Below are 15,305 nucleotides of genomic sequence, written 5' to 3'. Positions count from 1 at the left end.
TCTGGTGAGTTTCTCCTGCAACATAACTTCCGGTGAGTTCTCCTAACCTCTCTCCAAACCCTAGTCCACGGTGAATTTACTGGTAAAACCCTAGTTTTCGTTGGTAAACCCTACTTTCCATTGGCCTAGTCGTAATATGGGTGAGCAAGTAATCCGCACTAAACGTAAAGCTGCAGGCGGCCCCGGCGAAGTTGACGCCGCCGGCCCGGTTGCCCGCGCCGAGGAGGCACGCGCGCAACCCCGCCGCCTCCGTAAAAAGACCCAAGTTGTGGACAGTGAGGAGGAGGAGGCGGACGAGGGAGTGCTCCAACCTCCGTGGGTCAATCGGGGTTATGTGATCCCAACAACCTTCCCCATCGACGAGTTCCTGCGCCACGACCGCGATGCCCGGTGGGGCGTGGCCGAGCTCGAGCGGCGCAATGCCCAATATTTCTTTGGCCCCTTCCGTCCTATACTCCCGCGCCTCGTCCGTTTGTTTTGGCAAAACATGTACAAGCAGGACGGGTTAGCTGCCCTTTACACTGTAGTGGACGGGTTCCATTTCAAAATCTCCCGGGCCGTCTTGTCGCGCATCCTTAACTGTCCCACGCATCCCGACGAGCCCATTTTTCATGAGTCCGTGCGGCACCTTCTGCCGCATGAGATTGTTGCTGTTTTTAGTGAGGGACGTCCCACTGGTTTGGGATACTTGCGTCGAGTTGACCTCCCCGCCCGTTTATGGCTTGTGGACTCGGTCTTTAGGAACATATTCCCCACGAGTCACAAGGACGAGCGGCGTGTTGATTTCCTTCGAGCCCTTTACTCGGTTCACTTGGGCGTCCCTCTTGACATCCCGGGGCTTGTACTGGCCGAGATGAAGAAATTTCATGAAAATACCAGCCCTCGCACTTTGAAGTCTTCAATGCCCTTTGCTGCCTTGGTCACTGATATCTTGACTCATTCGGCTTCTCTTGTGGCGGTCCAAGGTGGACCTCCTGGGCCCTTTGAGCCGCAATATGATGAGGAGGAGGATCGCACCCCTCGCACCATGGACCAGACCACTTGGAGGAGAAGTTTGCGATCACTGCGGAAATCTCGGGCTGTACATGCCGCTGGGGTTCGCGCTGATGAGGAAAGTGGTGATGATGCAGATGTTGAGATGGAGGCGGGACCTCACGATTTGCCGCCTCCATTCCAGCCACCTCCCCTGGCTGCAATGCCACCCCAGGCGCCAGAGAATACGTCCTATGCGCAGTGTCAGGATCTAGTTCAGCGCCAGAATACTTGTCGGGCTTCTGTGGTTGCCCTTCCAATCAGGAGTGAGCAAGTAACCCGCAGTAAGCCTCAAGCGAGGGATGGCCCCAGTGAAATTGATGTGGCTGGCCAAAATGCCCGTGTCGAGGAGGCAAATTCACACCCCCGTCGTCTGCGTAAAAAGACCCAAGTTGTGGACAGTGATGAGGAGGAGGCCGATGATGGAAAGCTCCAAGCCCAGTGGGTCAGTCGGGGTTATGTGATCCCTGTGACCTTTCCTATTGAGGAATTTCTACGCCACGCCCCTGATGCCCATTGGGGTATTGCTGAGCTTGAGCGTCTTAATGCCCAATATTTCTTTGGCCCCTTTCGTCCTATATTCCCCCGTCTCGTCCGTTTGTTTTGGCAAAACATGTACAAGCAAGACGGAATAGCTGCTCTTTACACTGTAGTGGATGGGTTCCAGTTTAAAATTTCTCGGCTTGTCTTGTCACGTATCCTTAATTGTCCCACATGTCCCGATGAGCCCATTTTTCATGAGTTTGTGCGGCGCCTTCAACCACATGAGATTGTTGCTGCTTTTAGTGAGGGGGTTCCCACGGGTTTGACCTATTTACGTCGAGTTGACCTCCCCGCCCGTTTATGGTTTGTGGACTCAGTCTTTAAGAACATATTCCCCACGAGTCACAAAGACGAGCGGCGTCTTGATTACCTTCGAGCTCTTTACTCTATTCATTTGGGCGTTCCTCTTGACATCCCGGGGCTTGTACTGGGCGAGATGAAGAAATTTCATGAAAATAGCAGCCCTCGCACTTTAATGCCCTTTGCTACGTTGGTCACTGATATCTTGACTCATCCTGCTTCTCGTGAGGCGGTCCAAGGTGGACCTCCTGGGCCCTTTGAGCCCCCACATGATGAGGAGAAGGATTGTACTGCTCGCACCAAGGACCAGACCACTTGGAGGAAAAGTTTGCGATCATTGCGGAAATCTCGGGCTGTACATGCCGCCGAGGTTCGCACTGACGAGGAGGGTGGTGATGATGCTGATGTTGAGATGGAGGCAGACGATGGGTCTCCTGCATTACAGCCACCTCCTACGACTGCGATGCTACCACAGGCGCCATCGACTATTTCCTATGCACAGTATCAGAATCTGATTCAGCGCCAGAATTATTGTCAGGCTTCTGTGGATGCCCTTCGAGCCGAGATCCATCGAAATGCGTATGAGTTTCGGGGTTTTTTCCATGCATTGACCGGCCAGCCTCCGCTTCCGCCTTACCAGCCTCCGTCTTATCCTCCTTTTCCCGGTGCTCAGGCCCCCCCTTCCGATGATGACACTTGACATGGTTTGTCACTTGTGCATTTGTATATAGCGTCTTGCGTCTTTTGCTTGTCTGGATAGTTAGTATTGTTTGGGTCTTTCTTTATTTTGTCTTTTGTTAGCTTGTATTTTGTGTGTTGGCCTAACAGTTTACAGGCTGCAATACTTCAAGTTTTGGGTGTATCAAACTTATATTCTGTGCATCTGTTATGTCAGCCTGATATCTAAGGTGATATCTTTCCTTCTCTTTTACGGTTTATACCCTATCTTTTTGGTGAGTATGCTGTCAATGAGGGCATTGCCTAATGTAAGTTGGGGTTGGAATAGCATGTTGGAGAGTAGTGTCATTTGGTGTCTTTTATGCTCTTTCAAAATAAAAAAATAAAAAAAATGGTTGGATTCCTTCTTTGTCTTGGTCCCTTTGCAAAGTTGAGCATGAGTTGTGGATCTTCTGTGCTTTGATATGCAGTTGGCGTCATAGTTCTTTATGCTAGCTCTCGATAAAGCAGTTCATGGCGTCTATACTCAGATCGCTGCACTTCACACCTAGCTTGCATGTTCTTGATCTTGATTGATGAGTGGGGACTATTTGAGAATCTTGATGGATAGTTGTGGAGACTTATCCTTTTGCGAGTTTAGGGCCATTCTTTGTTTGGAGGGGTATACACAGGGACGGATTCAGGAATGTATCCTAGTGGGGGCACTTGTTAATTATAATGACGAAAGTTTATTTTTTTAATCAACCATAGTATGATCGTTCAAAATTATAGCATGCAGTACTAATTACAAAAGTTTATAAAGTGTACTTTAAGTTAAATTAGGTAAAAATGAGCACAAAATCTCAGACAAAATTTTTAAAGTATGTTTTAAATGAACATTAACAAATTTTAGAATGATCGAGTTAGTTTTGTTAATGTCTTTATTTTAAAATATTTTTCCGAGACGGTTAAAAACAAAGAGAATCAAGAAAGAATAGCTCCAAATAGACAAACAGCTCGTAAAGTAACAAGTATAAATGCATCATATGATGAAATTAATGCATAAAACTAATTCTATATGTGCATTTTCGGGATATATACAAGTGTGTATGTTTATAAATTAGCATACTTTCATAATTATCCTAATTTATACATAAATATTCTTAAAAAAATATTTTTATTTCGAGTGGGGGCACGCGTTCGAGTGGGGGCACGTGCCCCTGCGTGCCCCCATGTCCGTCCGTCCTTGGGTATACATACACCAACTCTTGCATGATTATTGAAAGCGCATGTCGGTCGTTGGCCAGTCTCATTATTTTTTGTTTTTGGTTGAATGCCGGGAGTGTGTAGTTTGTGCCACACTATCACCATTTGAATGAGGACTTTGTGGAGAATCATGTTGTACTTAGGAGAGGATTTTAGGCCGTCTTCGTTGTTTGAGCCCGTTCGTCTCTTTTGTTGATACATTTATCCCTAGTTCGCCAATTTGAGCCTTTTCACATGATAAACCTGTTTTTTGTTGAACTCCATAGCCAAAATGTCTTGAGAATTTAGGCTTCTGCTTTGACTATGAGGCTAATTTATTTTGGAGGGATATTTTTGGAGCATGTATGGGGAAAAAATCAGTGAAAAAAATAAGAGAAATGTTCGAAGTTTTATTTGGTCAAATGCTAGCGAAGGTGTAAAAAAGTTGAATTTGAATTGAATTGAAGGGAATGTGATTGAAGGGGGAGAACTAAAGAGGTTGGGTATATAAAAGAGGGTGGTTATTATTGAACTTTAAGCCCATGTGTTGAATTGATTCAATTGCCTGTTCTCAGACATGAGTTTCCATTGACCTAGCCCTGATATATTTTCCCATACCCAACGTTATAACCGATATGAAGTCCTATTTGATCTAAGGGATAATGTGATTCACGCTTTACATTTGAGGTGGTGGTGTGGTGATCCTATTCTTACCGGTATTTGGCATTCTATTCATGAGACTACGAATCTTCTTTGGTTGAGCGTCTTTCATGGTCTTGGTGTGCGGATATTTTGATTTGACTGATTATTTCTGCTGCATGCACATGTTTTGAGTACATATATGCACCTGTTTCTAAGAGTTTCATTTGTTGAGTGCATGCCCTGTGAGTTTTGAAGTCAAAACTTGGTTCTGATAGAGACTTGAGTGGTTCTTTACTTTGATATTGAGGTTATGTTCATGCTGGCTAAATTTCACACTCCGGTTAGGTATGAGTTGCTAGCATTCCGAACTTTGGATGCCTTTTATATCGTCGTGGAGAATCTTTGATTTATGCTTGATACTTGTTTGAGTGGTTGTATGATGGAGAAGGAATTCACGGTGTTTGTGGGTATCACTGATAACCCTCACGAGACTTCACTCATCTTGCCGGGGCCTTCCGGAGGTTTAAAAGGTTGCTACTTGCTAAGTGATTGTGAGTTCTGCAAAAGTGGGCATGGCTAGGAGTTGGTTGTTTTTATTTTAATTAGTGTTTTCCTCGAGGACTTGCAAAGTGTAAGTTGCGGGGTCTGATAGGTTCGTGAATGGTGACATTTACTCCCCCTAAGTTGCGTGTGCTATTTATTATGTTATTCGGAGTTTGATGCTTGTTATTCACGTTTCAGGACTTGCGGATTGATTGTGGTGAATTTGGAGCTAAACAATGAAGTCTTGAAGGTCGGGAGGTTGGAGTGACTACTTGGCCCAAAAAGACCTTGAGCATCCTGATGGAAGTCGTTTGTCCGGACGTGGTTTTTCAAGCTCTCTGTACTTTAGTCCAGGCCAAACATCCGGATGGGGATTGGTTGCATCCTGAAGGAAGTTTTCATGTTCTCTATATCTCAATCTGGGCCATGGGGGTTGGCTTTTGGATGCGCTGTGTTGCTAACTGTACGAAATGCTTTTATTTTGAGGATTCTGAGAGAGCAACTATATAAGAGAAAGGCCTGGATCGGTTTAGGGTATAGATGAAGCTCTTTCAAGCACAGTCGTGCATTTGTTTTGATCGACTTGTGATACCCGGTTAAGATAGTTCTACTGGCATGGACAATTGATGTGAACATGAATTTCTGCAGTTTTCGATGGAAATTATGCATTTCACCCGATGTTGCTACAACTTGACCTACGCCTTGAATTGCTACAACTTGTCCCTTGGTGCTTCTGTAGAAGCCTAATCAGTTCCTTATGCTTCTTTGGTTTGTTTGTGTTAAAGTAGGCTGCGCCCGATATTTTTACAATGCCGGTAAGCTTAAGATTTTCCCCAAACATTTTCTTTCAAGAACCCTATAAACTCTTCTTTCGCGTGACCCACATCGGAAAGAGAACCTGAAAACGAAGGTTTCTTGCATCTAGAAAAGAAAAAGGCATTACAAAGTGGGACGACGCTGTATAACAAATTTATTGAAATTTAAAATATGGAACAGTTTATCCCCAGGAACCAAGCCGTACACTGGGTTTGTTTAGTGAACAAGGCGAGCTTGAGCAGAATTTTTGGCTCGTTTAGTAAACTATTGGAGCCAGAGTTAACTGTATCTTGGCTAGTATATATCATGTATGAAGTCGGTTGGTTTATAGAGGGTAGTCTTGTATTCAAGCTCAAACTCTCAAATACTAATGTGTTTGAGCTGGAATATCCCTACAGATCGGCTCTACTCTTCTCGTTTGCACCCTGGTATAAGCTTTCATTGCAAAGGAGAAAGGCGTGGTGTCGGATCCATGCCTATTTGGGTCCTAAAGTGTTGAGACTGTATGCTGCATGTAATCGCATACTCAGTCTCTTGAAGTTTGTTAAAAGATTGGGGAGTACTGATAAATATGAATGCCTGTTGCATGAGGCAATTATACTACAAATGAATTTATACAACATAGGTTGTATTTCAAAATTTTGATGAGTTTTATCCTTCATAAGATGCAAGGACGACGTATCCAATATGTTGCTAATTCACGATTCAGCAAACAAACAACATTGTTACACGGCTTACGCCACATTAATTCAGTTCAAAATTTTGATACAGTTATAAATAGAAGAAACTCAGTTTGTTTGTTTAAATTTAAACACTATCTTGAAAAAAAAATTACTACTAAGATCAAGGTAGTCTTAATCTCTAATATCAACTCATGAATAACTACAGGGTCTTCATGTTTTACACACCAAATTCGAGTACTGGAACTGATTGAACTTGTTTATAAGCCTGCACACAAAACCAAAACAATTAAATAAAAAAGATAATCTTAACAGTAATGAACTCGGATGAAAATAGCATGCTCAATATCTTCCTTATCTTCAATGCCTAGACAAGACAGATGCAACTCACACAAATGAAACAAGAACGGGTATGTTTGTAATCTCATAAACAATTCCCGGGTATATTTGGCCTTTCGTCAAGGAGGTTAAGGGGCAAGGAAGAAAGGTAAGGGGGTTTTCTGTGGCTTCGAAGCAGGGCAACCGATATGATAAAACTTTCCGAGGATAGAAATTTTGTTTGCCCTTGGGGCGCCTCACCCCACCCCTGCATCTGGGCAACTTCTTTGATCCATCAAATCAGTTATACAATATTGTAGCCTGAAATCAAGCCCGTGGAATGGTCTAGACTCTAGAGAGTCTTTTAAAAGATTGTTTTCGAAAATTACCACAAAACAGAGGGCACTACCAAACTCACAGGCCAGAGCTAATGAGAACAAAACACAACAGATCAAAAACAAAGCAATCATGCTACATTGGCTCTAGGAGAGGGCGGAAAACGCTGAACTTGTATACGAAGATTTTCTGATCTAGAAAAGAGAGGCATTTCAAATGAGACAACGCTGTATTACAAATTTGAGATAATTCAACAGTGTGGAGTGAACTAAATATTACAGTTTACAGCAGAAAGTCAGCTTTTTAGAAGTTTCCGGAAAGGTACGTTTACACAGCTAAACCATGCTTGTGTTGCAGCGATGAGATAAAAAAAAAAGCAAACTACTAAAAAGCTGACTAATTAACATATTGAACTATGTTAACTAGAAGTATTTGTAATGATATAGATTTGATACCAAAGAGTGAAAAAATGTATTTTACCTAACTACTAAACAAACAGTAGATGATGCAATATAATGAGACACCACCATTACAAGATGACAGAGAATTTGATGCACCACAATGTTCAGCTTCAACCTACAATTTTTCAGAGTGAAAAAGAAGGACTCGAGTATGCTACCTAAAGATAACATTTGTATCCATTTCGCTCCAGTTTGAAATAGGAGATACATATAACCAAGAGTTAAATGAGGAGATGCAAAACAAAAGGTGAATTGTGTGTAAAGTTTGTATCAAAGAGAGACATCCTTAACTAATCAATATCCTCATACCCATGCCTTAAGACTCTTAACTACTTTGCAAGTTCTAGCTTCTCTGTAAACGACTTGAATAGATCAGGAGCTTCTTCCTCATAACAATTAACAAACTTCATTTGGAACCGTGTGGGCACCCTGTGTTAACAAACTTCACTAAATTCATAAATTTTTCCCGAACAGGAAAAAAAAAGAAAAACAAAAAGTCAATTGCGTTGCCGAATGTCACATTTGTATCCAAGGGGAACATCATTAACCTGTCCACCCTTATCATCATTCCCATATCCAAATTACTTTGCAAGATCCATCTTTTCCTTGTACAAATTCAATAGCTCAGGACCTTCTTGCTTGTCATAGCTCAAAATCTTTTTTACCAACTTCGTTTCGCTCATACCTAGAAATGTTGACAAGCTAATTTTGTTGGTCTTAATTAAACCTTTCAACAATAAGGCTTGATAAACTGCACACCTTGGAACAATCCTCTTCTCCAAGCTCAGTGAAATAATTATTGGAGTTCTTGCAACCAATGAAGACTCCCAACCCATTTTATTAACAAGAAAATCCATCACGCCATTGATCTTTATCCTCGGATTTTGTCATAAACCATGGTTGTCTCTTAAAAGTTACAAAAATCTCATCCTCGGTCAAACCCCATTTCCGATAAACCTCAACCTTCTTGTTCCATGTAGATTTAGTCATCATACATAATACTTTAATCGCTACGACAAAGTGCACTTTTGAAGGACTAAAACCTATTTTCTCTACCTTCTCAACAACCCGTCTAAACCTATCGTAGCTCACCATGAATGCTCCAGGTTCATATATCAACAAATACGTAATACTGGAATCCGACACACCAGTTTCGCGCAGGGTTTCAATATTGGGGCTCATCCGAGTTAGCTGATCCAACGAAAGACGGCGGTACCGTTGGATAACAGCTATAGCTTTCGCTTGGGATTGACACAGATTACTAAGGAAATCAAATGCTGGGATGATTGTATTATCCAAGCTGCTCTTCAAAAAAAAGGGATTTGTAGATACTATCCTGGCAACATCTGCGCTTGAAACGCCTCTAGATTTGAGAAATTCGAGCTTGGGCAAGAGGATTTTCTGTGTATCACGCATAAGTACGGGAGGGAACTTTCTAACAACGCTTGAGATCTGGGTTTGGGTGAAACCATGGTTCTTGAAGAATTCCACGACCAAGTCTGGCTTGTGGGGATTTTCAAATTTCACATTCTTCGATGCGGAGAGAGCTTTTTCTGGAGAGAACCCAAATGAGTTTATGAGGTAATTGACAGTGAACGAGCGTTGATTTGGTGAATTTTGGACGGATTTAAGAGATGATGAAAAGGGGTGGGCCTGGTGGAAATAGAGAATGCGGCATGGCGAAGCTTTAACAGTAGATTTGCTTATGAAGTTGAACATTTGAAGAAACTTTCAGCGAAGGTGCAGGAATTTACCTGTTATCCGGTGGAGATGATGACAAGTTTGAAGATTTTTCCCAAGAGAATAAATTATCTCCGCCTGAGGAGGAGAAGTGCCATTTTCCTCCAAACCAATCCTCGGGCGCCACGTCATCAACAGTGCCAGACCAAATGAAAATCAGGTGTGCTGTCCAAACATGGGTTAACTCTTCAACTCCTCCGGAAAAAATTTAACCCTTGAAGGTTTCAAAAAACCCACATGCCACAACACCCCATTATATCTCACTGATTAAAAAGTGGAACATGCTACTAAACAAATACTTCCTTCATTTATAAATAAATATCCGGCCCACAAAATTAAACCTTTTAAAACATGCGATTTTTTTAAAATTAAATTTTTTTTTTACAATTTGAAAGAATTCATTAATATCTATTGATTTATGAAAAAAATTGAATTATTTAGAGAAACAAATGCATCTTTTTAAATGCCTAGGTTTGCGGTAAAGAAATTTATTTGGGAGCGAAGAAAGTACAATACCGCACATATTTGTGCACAGATTTTTGTGGGGCCCACTTTTGAATCCCATATAAATGATTTAATTTTAATACTATACAAATTTGGCAGTGTTATCTTTAAAAATTGAGTATTCTGTTTATTAATGTTAAGATAACTTTTTGATTGGATAACTATTAAGAGATTGGAAATTGATTTTCACACTCTTTTTTACAATTCATACTTTTTTTTTGGTCTTCAACTCAAATCATTTGTGTAGAACCCCGAAGTGAGCCCCACTATTTTTCAGTGGTATGTTAGTAGCTCGTAAAACTAATGATTTTTTTTTTTGGTATTAGAGTTGATTCAATAACTTTAGGTTAACATGTTCCACTCTTAGACCAACCCAAAACTCCAAAAATTGAAATGAAATGGTTAAGGCCATTAGACAAAATTTCACTGCCGGTTAATCAGCAATACGAGATAGGCAACAAATAAAGTCAATTTAAAACTTAAATTGTATGCAAAAATTTACGGATTCTGGTCTACTGCAGGGACCCGGGGACCCTGCTGAGCGGCACCCCTACCAAGTGGGTGCCGAGCAGCCAATCCAGCCGTTCATCTTGGAATCCACGGCCCAGATCAAAATATCTTTTCCTTTTCCTTTTTTTTTTTTTAAAATCCGTTTGGTACATTTACATCTAGGTCGTCCAAAAATACTTTTGGACGCCCGAGATGTGCTCGGCACCCTCTGCCAAACACCCCTACTTGGCAAGGTCTCCAGGTCCCTACTGCAGCACTTTCCCCTTTTGCGCGCGAGAACCAATTTTCCACTTTCCATCCCACTGTAAAATAAACAGATAAGAGCATCCACAATGTAATAATCAAAACTAAAAGGTTGCTAAAGTTAGCAATGTTTGCTCAAAAAAGTGCTCACATTGTAATAACCAAACTTAGCAACCTCTTAGCAACTCATTAAATTTTGACCTTTGAATAACCAAACTTAACAACTTTTACCAATAACCAAACCCAATAACTAAATTCAAAACTAAAAAATTAAAAAACACCTCACATTAGAATCGTCTCATCGAGACGAATAATTTGGTGTGGTCGGGTGCGTGATTGGAACTCGTTTGCAATTGGACATAGATGCATTGCGTATTGTGGGGTTTTTTTTTTATAGGGATACAAAAATAACCAATGTGGAGATCAAGTTTGTTAGGTTTGATTATGAACTAAATGGATAATCAAATGCTGACGTGGCACATTTTGGTTATCGATTTTGATTATTCCCATTGCGGATGCTCTAATGGGGTGTTGTGGGCCTTGTGGCATATGGGTAATTTTTGAGACCTTCAAGGGTTAAATATTTACCAAATGAGTAGAAAAGTTAACCCATGTAGACACCACACGTGATTTTCATTTGGTTTGGCACTGTGGATGATGTGTCGCCGGGGGATTGGTTTGGAGGAAAATGGCACTTCTCCTCCTCAGGTGGAGATAATTTATTCTCTTTTCCCAAACCTCTTCTTTCAAGAACCCTATAAACACTTCTTTGGTGTGACCATCTGAAAGAGAACTTGAACGAAAGTTTTCTACATCCACGAAAACCCGACCCGACCCGACCCAAAAATTATCACACTGACCCGACCCCTACTGGAAATTTTTTGGGTACCCGTTCCCACCCCGTAAGACATTTAAAAGTACAGTAATATTAGGGTAAAAGTATAAAATCTAAAGTATAACGATAGATTTGGGTGAAAGTATAATTTTATATATAAATATATTTTAGGGTGGGTTCAGAGCGGGATAATATCAACTCGAACCCGTTCGGGTTTTTTTAATTTCACCCCCAACCCACTCCGATACCCGAAAATTTGATAAGGGCAAGGCAAATTGCCATCCCTAGACTTGTACATGAATCAAATAAGCTGAACATATATTGTTGAAACTTAGGGGTGTTTCTGATAAGGAATAAGTTAAGGAGAAGATGTTGTTGACAAGTTGTTAGTTGTTAGTTGTTTTCCACTATCCAATAACAAAGTTATTGATTAGTAGGAATAAGTTGTTAGTGCGTAATTTTGGGAGATTTCTCTCTTTAAAAGTTTGTTCTATTATTCAAAGGGATAGCTAGTGTTGGCCTAGGCAGCGAAATCCTATCATTATGGAAATAACGAGTGCTACACCTGCTCATTTTGTTCCTAACCCCAACTCTGCTGATTCTGTCTTTTGGAACCTCTCTCCTGGGGGTGTACATACAGCTCGTTCGGCTTGGCAAGCCTTTAGGGAGTCTAATCCACCTTTTCCTTGGCATAACGTGATTTGGTTTAAACGTCACACTCCAAGATGGGCCTTTATTCTGTGGTTATCGGTGTTGGGACGATTATCTACCAAAGATCGCCTTATCTTGTGGGGTATGCAAGTTGATCCTACATGCAGCCTTTGTCTTTGTGAACCTGAATCCCACTCCCATCTTTTTTTTTCATGTCATTATGCTCAGTAGGTTTGGTCCTACATCTTGGCACAAAATGGAGTTAGTAATGGTCCAATAGATTTGCCTGGGGCTTTGTCTTGGATGCAGCAACATAGCAGTGATAGTTCTATGGCTCTTCCTATATGCAAATTGTCTTTAGCAGCCACAGTTTAGTGGTTGTGGAGAGAACGTAATTTGCGGGTGTTTCAGCGAAAAGATGTGGATTTCTCTCTTTTGCAACTATCTATAATTGAGGATGTTCGTGCTTGTCTCAGCTCCTGGAGAGGGATTCGTGCTTCTGCCCAGAATTTGTCAATTCTGACATCTTGGAGAATTCCCAAAAATGTTTTTTTCCCCGAAGTGTTTTGGGGTAATAGTTGCAGCTGTTAGTTGCTATGTGTTTGCTTTTTTCTCCTGGCTTGTAAGGACTAGATCCTTTGATCTATAATTTGTTTGTGCTTACAAAATTTTCAATTTACCCAAAAAAAAGATGTTAAAATTTCAAAACTTGTTGATTAGTATGAACAAGATGGTAAACTGGCATAAGTTGTTGCCCAAAAGTCTTAGCGGAAACGAGCTTTCAAAATGTGTTCAAGCTTGATTTATATATGGGATGAACAGATTTAAACGAGCCGATCAGGAATAACTTGAATTTTTTAATAACATTATAAGTCGAGATCAAGCCAAATAGTAGTTTGTTCGAGATTTGTTTGATAGCTCACCACCAATCTGTGGTGGATGGCCTCAATCCGTTTCTGTAGAAGGCGAAGGTAGTCAAGTTCGGTAGTGGCGCAGAGACAACGGTAGCGGCGTCATGGACAACGATGGAACTGGTATTTTAACTTCTTGTAATTCCACCTACACAGAATCCAGTCTTGAGTGGACTCGTTGATTTTTTAACTACATAACAGGTGCTGGGTTTTTTTTGGGCTTTAATTGTGTTTTATTTTTACCAACAGTTGTACTTGGTTTATGAATGCAATATTATTACTATTATTTTGAGACGCAAACACTGCAAATATATCATCTCAATAATAAATTAATAATAGCCGAGATTATAAGATTACAAAATTGTATCAGGGTCATCCCGATACCTAGAAGCAATAAAATGAGCCAGCACACCTGAGCAATGAACCTTACTAATAAATAACATTACACATCCTATCATCAATACATAAATAAAACATCATCGAATAAAGGTAAACAGGCGGTGGCATATCGACAAATGTCATTATTGTTACGCCGACCAGATAGGCACAGGTAGCTTGACGGCCTTACCCATCATTGATACACAAGCTGGAGACGTACGGCCTTGGGGACCGACAGTCCCATCCACTTCTTCTGTTCCCATTCTTTGAGAGGCTATCTGAGTTGGATGGTATTGCTTTGCTGAATAATCACCATGGTTGCATTTACTGAGCAGGCTTCTCCTTCAAATTGTGCCTTCAATCCAAAGGCCCCATAACATAGCAATACCCGCGGAGATATGGGAATCATCCGGCGCTGCCAACATCCATTCCAAAAAAACCAATCCAGGACTGCATCTACGACTGATCAAACGCAGCAGTGGGTTGAGGTAAATATGAGATTTCCCTCCACACTGCCTACGAGAAAGAGCACTCAAAAGCGAAGTGAATGAAATTCAACTCACCCTTAAGGCATCTGGGGCAGGTTGGATAGAGAGTTGAATATAGTGGAAGAATTCTATGGAGAATTTTTCACGCGAACAAAAGAAATTTCTGGAGGAAATTTTTCAGCAGATCAAAGTACAGGAAGTTACCTGTTAGCCGAAGGAGATCTTCACAAGTAATTGGAATATTTTCCCCAAAATCATCTTCTTTCAAGAACCCTATAAACCCACTATGGTGTGACCATCTGAAAGATGACTCGGATACGAAGGTTTTCTGCATCCAGGAAAAGAAAAAGGGTTTTCAAAGTGAGATGACTCCGGATCACAAGAAGAGGGTCGTTTGTGATAAATTTAACCAAGTGCATGTAAATAGGAATCCAGCAGCTCGAGGCTTAACTCAGCATGTTTCGTGTTTGTAAAGGAGCCAAGTTTGAACAGAAATTTGGCTTATTTAGAAACGAGCCAAGCTCGAGTTAGTTGTCACTTGGCTTGTATAAATAAGTGCAGTTGGTTTATAGACACTTGTTTAGTACTTAAACCAAGCTCGAGCTCTGAAATATTAATCAAGTTTGAGTTTTAATACTGGGGATTGATTCAGAGCTCAAGCTCACTGTATTTGAATGTATCGAGCTCAAACACCTTGAAACTCGACCCGGGTGCTAATTTGCACCACTACCCCATAAATAAGGCTTCGTGAGAATTAGAATGGAGAGTTGTGGGATTCATGACTACTTTAGCTAACTTATTTATATTTACTTTTCAGATTTGTAGTTGAAATGCAAATAACTTGACTATGTTATTATTAGGGCAAAGTCCACTTTGACCCCCTATGGTTTGCATTATGTGCAAATACACCCTCTATGGTTCAAAAATGTGCACATAACTCCTTATGATTTTAAAAATGTGCAGATAGACCCCCTGCCGTCATATTTTTTTATCCATATTAACGGACAAGACATTAAAAGACCGATATGCCCTCATCTTCTCTCTTGATTCTTCTTCTTCCTTAAATCTAACCAATCCATCCTTTATACCAAAATTTGAATCCGAACCGTTGATATTGTAGAGTTTGACTAGTACTACATCCATGCCAAAATTCAAGTCGATCAAAAAATGAAAATCTCATGGTCGAATCGAATTTATTATGAAATTAAAACTTCAAATTTGAATTTACCAAAAATTAGATTACTGGGTTATTGAAACCTGATCTAGATGATTTTTTTTTACAGCGATACTATATTATTTATTTAATATATTATGAATGGTTCAGATTAGATTCTAGAGGTGTGTAATATACACTTCCGTTAATTTGGATGAAAAACATGATGACAAGGGGTCTATCCTCACATTTTTAAAACCATAGGAGGTTATGTGCACACTTTTGAACTATAGGGGATATATCTGCACATGGCTCAAAC

General features: G+C 40.8%; 2 protein-coding genes across 2 annotated transcripts; one reads left to right on the top strand and one right to left on the bottom strand.

Annotated features, from left to right (window-relative positions):
• Positions 1-10: 10 nt before the first annotated feature.
• On the top strand, positions 11-5,651 carry LOC131317757 (uncharacterized). The gene is made up of 2 exons (XM_058347369.1): positions 11-2,579; positions 5,161-5,651. The coding sequence occupies exon 1, from the start codon at positions 137-139 to the stop codon at positions 2,573-2,575; it is 2,439 nt and encodes an 812-aa protein (XP_058203352.1). The 5' UTR covers positions 11-136; the 3' UTR covers positions 2,576-2,579; positions 5,161-5,651.
• Positions 5,652-8,413: 2,762 nt separating this feature from the next.
• Positions 8,414-9,445, bottom strand: LOC131317536 (transcription termination factor MTERF5, chloroplastic-like). The gene is made up of 2 exons (XM_058347083.1): positions 9,328-9,445; positions 8,414-9,126 (listed from the first exon to the last, which is right to left on the bottom strand). Exons 1-2 carry the CDS (start codon positions 9,443-9,445, stop codon positions 8,414-8,416), a joined length of 831 nt encoding a protein of 276 aa, XP_058203066.1.
• Positions 9,446-15,305: the final 5,860 nt, after the last annotated feature.

The sequence above is a fragment of the Rhododendron vialii genome, chromosome 2a (assembly GCF_030253575.1).
Source record: "Rhododendron vialii isolate Sample 1 chromosome 2a, ASM3025357v1".
In the NCBI taxonomy this organism is placed as follows: Eukaryota; Viridiplantae; Streptophyta; class Magnoliopsida; order Ericales; family Ericaceae; genus Rhododendron; species Rhododendron vialii.
This window is presented reverse-complemented; position numbering and strand designations above follow the sequence as displayed.

Excerpts from the sequence above, each read along its gene's own strand:
- LOC131317536 (XM_058347083.1), bottom strand. The coding sequence starts at position 9,445 with ATGACGTGGCGCCCGAGGATTGGTTTGGAGGAAAATGGCACTTCTCCT. Across the intron at positions 9,127-9,327 it reads TCATCTCCACCGGATAACAG|AAAAAGCTCTCTCCGCATCG; the intron begins GTAAATTCCTGC and ends GGTTCTCTCCAG.
- LOC131317757 (XM_058347369.1), top strand. The coding sequence starts at position 137 with ATGGGTGAGCAAGTAATCCGCACTAAACGTAAAGCTGCAGGCGGCCCC.